General features: G+C 37.3%; 1 protein-coding gene across 1 annotated transcript; it reads right to left on the reverse strand.

The window, feature by feature from the left end:
• Positions 1-3513: 3513 nt before the first annotated feature.
• Positions 3514-10880, reverse strand: dnase1l1 (deoxyribonuclease I-like 1). The gene is made up of 9 exons (XM_062426871.1): positions 10849-10880; positions 7944-8128; positions 6918-7006; positions 6696-6785; positions 6119-6231; positions 5899-6011; positions 5606-5763; positions 4273-4369; positions 3514-3912 (listed from the first exon to the last, which is right to left on the reverse strand). Exons 2-9 carry the CDS (start codon positions 8100-8102, stop codon positions 3796-3798), a joined length of 936 nt encoding a protein of 311 aa, XP_062282855.1. The 5' UTR covers positions 8103-8128; positions 10849-10880; the 3' UTR covers positions 3514-3795.
• Between the last annotated feature and the right edge of the window lie 2346 nt (positions 10881-13226).

The raw sequence follows: 13226 nt of genomic DNA on the forward strand, positions 1-13226 counted from the left end.
ACACACACACACACACACACACACACACACACACACACACACACACACACACACACACACACACACACACACAGGTATCCACATGTGTAAAGTATGGATGTGTATTCTGAACATAACAAAGTATCAATACTAATAAGGGGGAAAAGTTATTTATTTATTTATTAAAATGTTTGAACACTCGTAAAACAACAAAAGCACAGTAGAAGAAAACAAAAAAATGTGCTAGGAAAACAGAACAGAAAAAAGGTTAGACTAAATGTTGCCTTCTTTTTGGATCTGGCCATAAGACTTCATCAACATCACAGCACAGAGAGCTCAAGCTCTGTTTGTAAGTGAACTGATTTTCAAAAAGTGTTTTCACGTGTCAGTGTGGAAAGACAGTTTGAGAAACATTGTAACATGTAGAGACCAATGTTTACAATTTTGCTAGAAATGTGTTAAAATTACAAACTGAGTGTAAAGCAGAGAGTTTGACACACTTGGTAAATGCATTGGCTACAATGGTTTCAATGATAATGCTTCAAGAATCACTGATAGTGTTTAAACATTCAGAAAGGACTGTAATACAAACTGGAGTTCTGGCTATTTAAACGTTTGGACCTTCAAGACAAACTATTGTTGCGTTTGAGGGAAAATGTAAAAATGTTTTGTCACTATATGAAGGTCAATTAGGAAGATAAAAATGATCAAGCTTTTGAATAGGCCTATTTTGACAAATTATTCCAGTGTTGCCCCCTGTTAGGCACTTACCAATGTTTGCTTTCACCTTATAACTGGATCTAATATAAGTATAAACACTATCCCCCTGTTTTGACTCATGTGCTCGTTTAGAAAGAACCGGCATTCAAATAATATTAACTCAAGTTATCACAGCTGGGAGCCAATTAACACACATCTTCCCCAGCTGGAAACACTAAGGGCCTGATTTACTAAGATCCCAAATAGTGGGTACTAAATTGCGTGCACGGTGCAATAGATTGCGTGTTTCGTTTGCGTGCGTTTTGCGGATGACCTACTAAGAATAACTGCATAAATGAAAACAGGTGCAACAGGGTGGAGACAGCAGTATTTAAATGAGGGTTTTGTGTCTTTATGGAGAGTTTGGACGAGCAGAAAGCTGCAAGCGCAAAATGAAATGTGATCAGGTTCTAGTGGAAGAGGTTAACTAATATATTGAGTTATAACAAAAACTAATATTACCAGAGAAACCCACATATGGAGAGTATTAGTGACAAAGTCAATGCTGTTAGTAAAACCAAAAATATTCCACTCCAAAAATATTAACACAGGTGGAAAAACTCCGTCCTGTGTGTATTCTGTCATTGTGCCTCTGTCTCCTCCTCTCTACAGTAACAGAAGTCATCTGTGAGCAGTGAGCAGCTGGTTAATACCTGTCCTTCAAAGGTATTATTTATAGACGCAGTCAGCATCAGAAATAATACCTTCAGGTTTGGTAAATCACAATGCGTGTGCTAAATAACATATTTGCATTTTCTCCTCTCTGTATTTTGCACACTGGGGTTAAAACGCCTCATATTACATTCATTATGACAAACGTACTAAATGGACAGCGCGTACTATCTTGCACAGTTGAAAGACGCAAACCTCAGTGTGCTGCGTTAGTAGATCAGCTTGCACATTTTTTGCGGTTGATGTCAAGTTTGCACACGTTTTTACACATGCAGACCTTTAGTAAATCAGGCCCTAAGAGTCCAAATTGTTCACACACCATAAGAATCTTAGAATAGATAGATAACAGATCCATGAGTCAGTTAACTTGGTTTGGAATAATGGATCCACAAAAACCTGAGACCTGTTTCAGAAAGTAGAAAACTCAGTTTGTTCACCCTGAGAATACAGAGACTGCTCCAAACAGAATATTTATTATATATATCATTCCAAAACCAAATCTCAACAGTATTTACAAGGTGTTTGTATATGAGGCATCAGAATTCAATATAGTGCTAACAAGTCAATAAACCACCTCATTATTTCCCTCTATATATTAGCTCCATTTTACAAAGAAATCATTTTATACATTGTTCCAAACACTACAAATTCATGTGATCCATTATTTCAGTTTCTCAATTCTGTTGCATTGATTTCCCTCTGGACATGATTTAAGACATAAAAATACTTTAGCTACCTAGTTAAAGCTTTTGTCTCCCCCTGGCAGTGAGAGGCAAAGACATGCAGCTCACTAATGAGTACCCTGAATACCAGACACACAGAGAAGACCGGTAAAGAAGGATATGTTTTGATGGTCCACCTGCCTTTGTTCCAGTATTCTTAATGGCAAATACACCAGTGATCATAACCTGTGCCCAACATGAGATTAAACTCTGTATAGTGTGACATACAGAGATGTATATGGTGGTGACAGGTTTAATCAGCAGTGTGAACTCAGCATGGGTTTGAAAGTAACAGACATTCATTTATATATAAAGGTTCTGCACTACAAACCTATAAACCTGGTGGACCTTCAAAACATAGCTACGTGATTTTACCAGTCCTCTGTGTGTGTATTTGGGGCGTTCCTCTTTACCTCACTTTCTTCTTGCTCCTATAGTTAAATGTTTGAGCTTCACTGTGTATAATGATGTATGTACAGATTATGACGGTTATTTCCACATTCATCTGCTGAAAGTGGAAAGTTTCTTCTGAGTTTTAGTCATGTATGTAAAAGCATGATATGTGATATAATAACTAGTTTGTAAGCTAATCCTGATCCAGTATGCAGCTTCCACAAGTATGATGTGGAAACCTGAAGCCTGCAGTGCACAAACACTGAGAATGGACTTTATACTGAAGGAAGAGACATGTTGTGTTAAGATGTTCAACTTTTGAAATGAAAACATTTGCATATTTATAGAATCTGCATTAATTAATGAGGGGGAAAACCATTTCAGACATACATTATTGTCCTAAGCAGAGTATTTGTTATAAATTAAATATGTTTAAATATATTTTATATGATAACACATACTGTACACTGTACAAACTTTGGTAGGCTACTATGTCTGATGTCATCCTGTCCATCAAAACTCAACGTTCAGTGTTCTGAGGCACCTCATGTTCACCTGATCCTGTCTATAAAAAGGTACAACTTTGCTAAATTAAAGGGACAAAAATGCATTCAGAGAACACATTACTGATTTGTTCATTGTATTCTAACATCTAAGCTCTGTATACTTTAATCATAATGAGGATTCCCACACAGACAAGCAGGAAGATAAATGTGCAATGTGGTGAATTACATAATACTGAATGAACAATTGTGTTATTTTCTGTTAGTAGAGTGTTATCAGTGATATTTGGCATGTTGGACTCCACATGTTTCATCAGTTCATGAGGTAAACTGTCCGGAGACTGTCCTCAGAGTGAGCTGACAGTAATCCACATTTGTTATCAAGCTACAATGTTTCCATATGGAAGACAACCAAAGAAAGGGTTATTTTAGATCATGTTGAGGGTGTATCACCACACACACACACACACACACACACACACACACACACACACACACACAGGTTTGTTTAAGTCACTTTTGGGGTATGTACATAGACTAACTTTCATGTCCTGAAGACTTACCCTAACCACTACCCACCTAAATCTAACCTAACCTTAACCACTGACCCAAAAGTCAGTGTTTTACCAGTTAGGGACACCGCTTTATTGTCCTCAATTGCATAAACAGTCCCCAGTCCACTGTACATAAGTCTAATTTGTGTCCCTGAAAGTGAATAATTAAGTCACAAACACACACACACACATACACATATACTGCATGTTGTCTCAGCTGCAGATGAATGTCAAGAGGAGGAAGAGGATGAGGAGCAGGCTGGAGGAGACTTTGGATGCAATGTTCCTCAGAAGGACCTCCACTGGGTAATGATCACTGACGTCCAGCGCCTGAGTACAAACACCAGAACAAACCTCAGCACATGTCTATAGAACAGCATGTTGCACATTTGACTGTGTTTTAGTTCGGTCTATTAAATTGCATTTACATGTTTACACCAACTCTCTCTCTCTCTCTCTCTCTCTCTCTCTCTCTCTCTCTCTCTCTCTCTCTCTCTCTCTCTCTCTCTCTCTCTCTCTCTCTCTCTCTCTCTCTCTCTCTCTCTCTCTCTCTCTCTCTCTCTCTCTCTCTCTCTCTCTCTCTCTCTCTCTCTCTCTCTCTCGCTCTCTCTCTCTCTCTCTCTCTCTCTCTCACACACACACACACACACACACACACACACACACACACAGACACAAACAGCCTGTTACCTGCTCCTCTGTAAGTTGGTATTCTGTTGGGAAGTCAAACGGTTTGGCTGAAAGAGGCACAACTGCTTTGGCAAACCTTTCCCCGTCTACAACAATCCTGTTGAGACACAATATGAACTCATTGTCACTGTTTCACTGCCTGTGGGTGATGAGTCATTAAAATATAGGTTCACAAATTTACAAACACGTGGTCATAATTAAAACAACCAAAAAGGTTGATTGTACAACGCACAAATCGACCCATAGGAGCGTTTTCTAATATGTTGCCTATAAAGACAATAATCATAAAAAATAATGATGTTTTATGGCATGACAACACTGTGGTTAAAGTCTGGTTAGGTTTAGGTACAAAATCCACTTGGTTAAATTTAGGGAAAGATCATAGTCTGGATTAAAATGATAACTTTAAGTTGGGTAATTTTCGTCATGGCAACTGTCAATCTCCTCCTAATATAGAAATGTATTACCTTATATCTATTACCTTATATCTGAACTGCATCACTTCTGCAGGTCCTACTTTATACGGCCACTAGATGGCGTCTGTAAGTCAAATATAACTACAAGTCATTTTTCCACCTGCATTTTCGACCTATGCTGTGTTTTCTGTTTTGTTTTGTGTGTGTTTGTGTTCTTTTGAGGGACGGCTGATTGAAACAGCAGTCAGGTGTTGATAGGAACACTGAAGGTGGGGTTTTGCTTGGTGTTCAGACTGACCATTAGAAGAGCCCCTCCAAATCCAAAATCCACAGTCCTTGTTGAGAGCAAAAATGTATTTAAAAAGTACATCTGGAGTTAATATGGGATTCAGTTATCTCAGTTAGTCAAATTAAGAGTATATCTTCCACAGTTGGTCTTTTTGGTTAAAAAAAATCATTTTCATTAGTAACTGATTTCCTGTTCAGCTAAGGTGGAGGTATAGTAACAAAAAGAGAGAGTTTGGATAAAAAAAGACTACAATTGAAAGATATCTACTGGATTTGACTCATTTGGATGGCTGAAGCTTCATATTAGCTTCAGATAAACCTTTAAATACACATTAACAGGACTGTGGATTTTATCCCCCGTCACTTACATTAAAAGTTCAGGTATCTCTTAATGATCTCTATGAACAGGAGGAATAATTATAGCAAGAAAAACGTGCATGAATGTTCATTTAGGCTCCTGACTGTTGTTTTCGGACAGATTTTAAACATTGTAAAGAATGTGAACCTACTCTCATTTTTCTCACTTAGAATACTAAGACATATTATAGAAAACGCCAAGACACACAATTTCACACATTTCCACTGACTAATGTTTCGGTGTGACCAGGCTTTAAGGAGTGTGAGCTCACCTGTCGTAGGCGCAGGTGGTGGTCGCTCGCACAGTGGTGTCATCATTATCTGAAATGAGCCAATGGAGGGTCTCGTCTGTAATCAGACGCACATTCTTCCTGTACTTCTTAGGAAGGTAACTGCAGCCGGCGTTGAAGTCCCCTAGAAGCATCACATTCTGCCCAAATACACATGCACACAACAATACTGATGGTTAGTCCATACACATCTTAATCACCTGCACTTTGACACTGTTATTTCAAGTGTCCTACAATTCTGATTACCATTCACGTTCAGCAAAATTAGCTTCTACCTCAATTTTCCACATCTTCTTCACATGTTGCAAAACGTCATACAGTGCATCTAACTCCTTGGTGGTGTTGGTTGGGGTGGTATGCTGAGGTATGAGAGCAAACTCCTTTATGGCTGAATATATAGATTTTGGAGGGAGGATGTAGAACGCAGTGTTTAAATGCATACATTTAATGCTTTTCATGATCTGAGATAAGAATCCTAGGTAACAGTGAACTGACCTGTCTTTGGGGCTTTGAAGCGGACGACAAAGGGCTCTCTGGCGAAAGCGTCCACATCTCCGGGTCGATTATCAGGGTATTGATACTGGCCTGTGACTGTCACTGTATCAGCCCTGCACACATTCAGAAAAACGCAGCACAACTTAAACATAACAGCATGTATCAAACTGTCTTAACATTTGGTACTATAAGCTGAAAAGTGTCACAGTTAGGGCTGGGTATTGGTACTCCACACCTTTAAGTTATCAACTGAAATAAATCTATACCAAGTAGTATAGAAACACCTCCTGTCAAACGATACTTGCAATCGACTATTTGTATGGACTTGCTCACATCCAATCAACGCAAGCCTTCTTGGACTAATAATTATTAATAATTTGAAGGCTTTCAAGGTGCATTTGTGTAAATATCAAATAATTTGGATGTGGAGGAATGGTGGCATTTTATGGAATTTAATGCTTCTATTCACACAATGGGTACTGAATGATCATTTTAAGGGGTATTTTGATAGGTACCGGTATCGTTATTTTACGATACCCAGCCCATATACACAATGTAAAAATACATCTAATCTCACCTGTAAACAAACACATACTGCTCCTGGTATGCTTCTGACCTGCCCAGTCTCTCACTGGCAACAGCTTTATACTCATGCTGAGTATCATGGCTGGAAATTGAAGAAACATTGAGAAAAGTGGATATAACTGTTACTACTGCTGTGATATGTTAATGTTTGTGTGTGTGTTTGTGTGTGTTTGTGTGTGTGTATGTGTGTGTAAGAAACACAGTGAACAATCACCTGTTGAGGTCCACAAGCAGCTTTGGTAAAGCTTTTTGTTTGCTGTCTCTCACTTCCTGGAGCAAACACACATCACAGCGGGTAATGATCTGAAACATATAGTACAGCAATGAAACAGTGAATGGCACTGTAGTAACACATAATAGTGAATCATTTTGTGTCATCTTCTGTTTCAACTTTTTATGTTTCATTTTGTGGGTTGCTGCTTGTTGGTTTGTTGTCTAGGTGCCCACAGAGGAACAAGCTATAACATGTAAGCGAGGCTTTTTAAGCTTTATCATAGAGCTTTGACCATCAGTTCAGAGCTACCAATCTTCAAGCCAGCAAACAAATTGCATATTTAACTTACTGTTTACATCTGTTTTTGACATTGGGATGGACATAGAATTTTTACAGTACTTTTTACTCTAGGTTTCTACATCTTCAGTACAGTCACTACTCCTGTAGTAAATACAGTTACTTGTTGTGAGAAATATGTATTGGATCATGTTGACTTTGTATTAATTCTGCTGTCAGAAATCCAACTGCCTGTAAATATATTCTAATTCATAAAGGGTGCTGGTTAAAGTGAAAGGATGCATTCACAATTTTTCAAGTCTTTCTTAAAACAACATTCAGGTTTTTATTGGTCTAAACTTTGCATTTGTGCTTCTTGTCCACTTTCTTTTCATCCAATATGTTATGTGTTGCTTGGTTTTAGCTCTTATTGGTTTGCACATGTTCTTACTTTATTTTGTATCCACCTTATATAAAAAAGAAATTGTTTTTTTTTCTTGCTGTAATCACTCCATCAACAGTGCATAATAAGAAAAGCATGCAGTGTAAAACATACACTTTAACTTTGCTTCCTTATTTCCTAACTTCTGGTCTTCTTACTTTGTATCATTTATTTGTCTCAATACAGATATCCAGAGCTTATTTCATTGATACCCCTATAGATTATTAAATACACTGTAATTTATTGGTCACAGTCAGAGGTCAAATATCAAAGTATCTCAGTCAAATCCAACTCTATATTTGTCTTACCCTGACAATAGTTTTCATGACATCACCCTTGTTGGACTTGGATTCCCCAAAGCTTTGGAGGTTGAAGGCACATATTCTAAAAGGTGAAGCCACCCGTGCATCACACACACCAACAAGGAAGGAGAGGAGGAGGAGGAAGAGGAGGGAAGATGATCTCATGGCACAAAGCAGTAAGGGACAGTAACCTTGTACATGAAGAAAAAAACACATAAGTTAGATCTGATTTGACTAAACATTAACAGTTGACAACTGGTTGACAAGCTGGAAAAACTTCTATTCAAACTGTTAGAAATTAAGTTAATCATCACTTTATCTGGGTAATGGGTAGCCATGTGGCAATGATTAGTCAATCAAATCATTTGTTGACACTCTAACATGAATCGCCAAATATTGATAATTGACTAATCATTATTTAAGAAAAAAATTCTCTGCTTCCAGCTCCTCAAATGTGAATTTTTATGGTTTCTTTAGTCATCTGTAATAATTTGCAACACAAGATCTTCAGTTCACTGTTGGTCAGGACAAAACAAAACATTTGAAGACATTATCTAGAACTGCGGGAAACAGTGATTAACATTTTTCACCATCTTATGACATTTGCAATGAACCAATGAATGAAGCAATGAACCAGAGCTCCAGGTAAAGCTAATGTTCCTGCTACTTTTGGTGACTTCTAATATCAGGATAAGATTGCAAATAATGCAACTTACTGTGTGTTAGACTGTCAGAGGTTCTTCACCTCACTGTCCTTCAGTGACTGGAGTTCTAGTAACATTTCATCTTACACACTAGTACGAACAGATAACACCTGGGGGGGGGCGATCGCGCTAATAAGGAAACACAGAGCTATAAGGACGCTTTGCTCTCACACGCGCTGCATTTATAGTCACACAAACACACGCAGTCACTCTCTAGTGCGCGCTCTTGCTCGTTTACTCCAGATACCGGGCGATAACGTCTCATTTGCGGGCGTCAGGGAGCCGCTATCAATATGCGGGAGACTCCCGGAACTTCCGGGAGAGTTGGGATGTCTGATATTGAGAAGTATTGGAAAATGCAGTGCACTATAAGCACCTGGATGATGAACTCAAAAGTTGAGTGTATAACTATGGAACTATGTTTTTTTTTTTTTTTTTTGCATTAATCACCACTATACTGTTGTCACATATCAGCCATCAGTAGGTTTCATCATTTGGTACAGTGAACAATAATGCAAATCCTAACACTAGCTTATTATATTATATTAATGTTAGCTTGCTAATTAGCTAATAGTTATTTCTGGTATTAAGTGCACAACTGCTGTGTTTGATTTGAGAGAACACTAACCTGTCAAAATGTAGAAAGTACCAGGTGTACCCAGTGTACTACACAGAAGTATTCTAACAGTATGTGATTTGAGACACAGAATTTGTATTGGGTTTTTTTGTTTTTTTCTTACTTGTGATCGGAATATTGAAAACATGCAGTCATAACTCTAGTCAGCCTTTCATGAAAGCAAACATTATGTAACACCGGACAGATCACACATACCACATAATTACTTCCCCAGCTTATTATGATATGCTCTGGGCTACAATTCCCTGCTGATTCCAAGTTGATATTCTGATAATACAAAATATGTAGAGAGGCAGAAACAAGCCTACAACATTCAGGAGTCTGCTGGTTTTGATTCATTATGAATTTAATTTATTTGACATGAACGCATTAAATAAGAATCAAAGCAAAACATGTGTTGCATGCACAGATATAGACAAAAAAAATGTGATTTGTCCATGCTCATAAATATGTGACAGTGCTCTAAAAAGACAACAAATATATCTTGATAATAACCTGTTTGACATTAAGTAGTTTGTTTAACTTGTACATAAAATGTGAACACAATTTGTGATTTTTATAGATTTAAATACAGAGAGTGGTATCAATATTCTCATCAACTCTGGCCAAGAAAGTGAATAAGTGTGTTTCGCACAATGTCAAACAATTTCATTAAAGACTGCAAGAGTTAAATAAATGTAACTTCAATAACTAACAACCTTTGTTGGCCTTTGAGCAGTCAATAGTTGATAACCAGCTGTAAAGATCTCCTAAAAGTAGCTGTATACACAATTACCCAAGGGTTTGCATGTGTTTCCATTGATAGAATACCATGCATGTATTATTATTCTGTTGCTTTAAACTTAATTACTTCAGTTACTTTTTATTTATTAAGCCTTACAATTACAGAACTGGCATATTCTTAAAAAGCTCACTCGCTGCTATCCACTTATCTGTACCTGTAGCCTCCCACACAGATGCACACATAAGATATAAGATTCATTCATTTATACCACACAGCCACACCTCTATCTCAACCATACATTAACATGAACACAGCGATATGAGGCAGATCAGAGGTCAGTATCAGCTCCTGATCTGCCTATTTTGAGGTTACTCTGAGTCAGGGGTAAACCGAAACATGATGTCAAAGAAAATATGGGGAAATATGTTAAGCTGTGGTTTAAACAGCTGCTAGTTACACTTCTGTTTTCCACCAAGACACTACATGTATTTCCCTGCTAGCTGCATGCTGTTACTGTGAAGAGGAGGAATGACATTGGCTACAAACCTGCTGACATGTCAATTCTGTCAACTTGGCGAACACAAAAAAACACTGTGAGACACTTTCATGCTTTATCTCCTGCTTTTACAATCAACAGAGTCTCTTATTACAGAGTGTAGTAATCTGTCTTCACCTCTCTGACTGTTTGTTTCTGTCTCTGGCACACACACACACACACACACTCACACAGACCCACACCGGCACACACACACTTCTCAGATTACAAAGTCACTGAGAAGTTTTGTCTTGATTCACCGGAACACGTATTAGTCCTGACAGTAAGAAAAAGTAAAAACAGCAACATACCAGCTTGTTTGTTCTCTGACTTGTGGGCTTGTTTTGTTTCTTGCCGCCTCCTGTCTTGTGAAATGTAGAGTTGGCTTGTCTTGTTTCCTGTGGGAGGGACTTGTTGATCCACCAAAAGTCAAACTGCAGGGTACAGCTGATAGTATCGGAGTTTCCTTTTAACAGCTTAGTGAGCCGGTTTCCCTGCTCACAAATGTATCGGTACGTCAGACAAACCTTCATGCCATTCATAACACATCTGTTCAGAGAAACAGCTGTCTGGCGTAACAAATTACAGTATACAAATGTGTCATTTTATATTTCATCGTCTCTCTTAATAAACTGTTGATACAATTTAGCAAACTGTATAAAAATTCAGTTGTTGTTCCCCAAAACTCATCTACTGCAGTGTGAAACTAAAAGGAATGTACCTCTCATTTCCTCTTTTTCTCACAATCACACACCCAAGCACACCTTTGGGTGAAATGACATGGAAAAAGCAAGTGGAAAACTGTGTTTTGGTGTGATTTGGCGTCTGGTTTTACTTCTTTCCTCCTATTGTGTAGTTCTGAAAAGTATGTGTGTAAAGGAGAGGCAGAGGAAAGGAGGTGTGGTTTGTAGTTGGGTGGGGTGTAAGAGAAACCGGGTGGACTGTCTAAATATAACCTCTTACTAATAAGTTTCCATTTATTGCAGGAAGAAGTGAAACCAGCACAAGATTCATATTCAAATTGCATGTTAAGTATAGAATTAAATTGTTTTCCAATTTAGAAAATATTATATTGCCATGTTTCTTAATCTGTAATAAAAATAATACAATTTTAAAATAATAAGAAAGGCACAAGCACTAGCAGTATGTGTAAGTGGTTTTAAGTAGAAGCATACTGATCCTATCCTTTATTTTATACAATGACACCTACAGTTTGGACACATATGGACCTATGGAATACTGCATTTCACTGCATTATATGTTATATTGACTTTAGTATTTACTCCACATTATTTGTAACATTATAAACCTAAAATCTATTTAGTTTATTAATTATTAATTATTTATTATCAATTTCATATCAATAAAGCCAGAACATTAAATAACCCCCTTCATTAAAACAATTTTAAACTGATATAAAGTATTATTTTGAGTCTTTATATATAATGAAAGTATACCTGTAATCAAAATCTACTCAGAATTCCAAACTTAGTCAATTATGCCTTTTATTTATTTAATTTTCTTTCTTTCTATTGCGACTATTGTGTTTTCTTTATATACACATTCATTTATTTTTATTTTATGAACTGGAATGACTGGTTGCTTGTATATTCTGTTCAATAAAGACGATTTTTTTTAAGGAATATTTTAGTAATTATTTTGTGTATTGTGTATATAGTCTCTCATGCCTGTTCTGTTCATCACAAGAAAATAAATAGATACATTATGCCTATTTTAAACTAACATTGACTTGTACATTGTAAGTTAAATGTGGTCTAAGGTGGATCATCAAATTATATATACATATACTATACACAGAAAGGGCTAATACTTAGGAACCATGACATCATCTTAAACATCTGAAAACTATCATTGAGTTTTTAAAAAGCCTAATTCATACTCTGTTATTACATCATAGATGGTGTATTAAATTCAGTTAAATCTTGAAGATCGTAGCTGAAATAAAACGTCTTAATTAATCAATGAGGAACATGTGGTAGAGAAGTTGATTGGATGTCTATATGACAGATAATAATAATTTAAAATATGATATTTGAAAGGCTGCACTGTGGAAACTGGAAGTTCAGAATTTAAAAATGTAAGCAGGTTCTGGTATTAGTTGAATTCAATATCTGCTGCACCACCTACTGGCTGGTTGAAGTAATGCACCTCATGTAGTGAATGGGCTGACCAGGTTTAGTGCTGCAGGCTGTAGGCCAGGAATGTCAGAACTGTTCAATAAAGGTTCATGTGGCTGCAGGTTTTCATTCCAACCAAGCAGGAGTACACCAGGCTCGACTTATTTAATCAACTGATCTCAATCTTCAGACAGTTGATTGGTCGAATCATGTGCTCGATTGGCTGGAACAAAACCTGCAGGCCCACGGCCCTTTATGAAACAATTCGGACATGCCTGTTTTAGGAATAGAATAAATGAGCTGTGCTGCAGGACCTGAACCATTTCAGAGCAGAGACACTGGAACAACCCACATTTTAAGATGGTCCAAGTCAAGAGGATATTATGGTGAGTGGCAGTGAATGCTGCACCTAGGACCACGAGAACAAGAATGGATTTATAGGCAGATTATATTCCAGATTGGAATTTATCAAGAATATTATTTTCATATTTCAGATATCATTTCTTGGTATCCTTGATTCTAGGACAGTAACAGGTTTTCACTGTAGGTGT

The sequence above is a fragment of the Scomber scombrus genome, chromosome 10 (genome assembly GCF_963691925.1).
Source record: "Scomber scombrus chromosome 10, fScoSco1.1, whole genome shotgun sequence".
Taxonomy (NCBI): domain Eukaryota; kingdom Metazoa; phylum Chordata; class Actinopteri; order Scombriformes; family Scombridae; genus Scomber; species Scomber scombrus.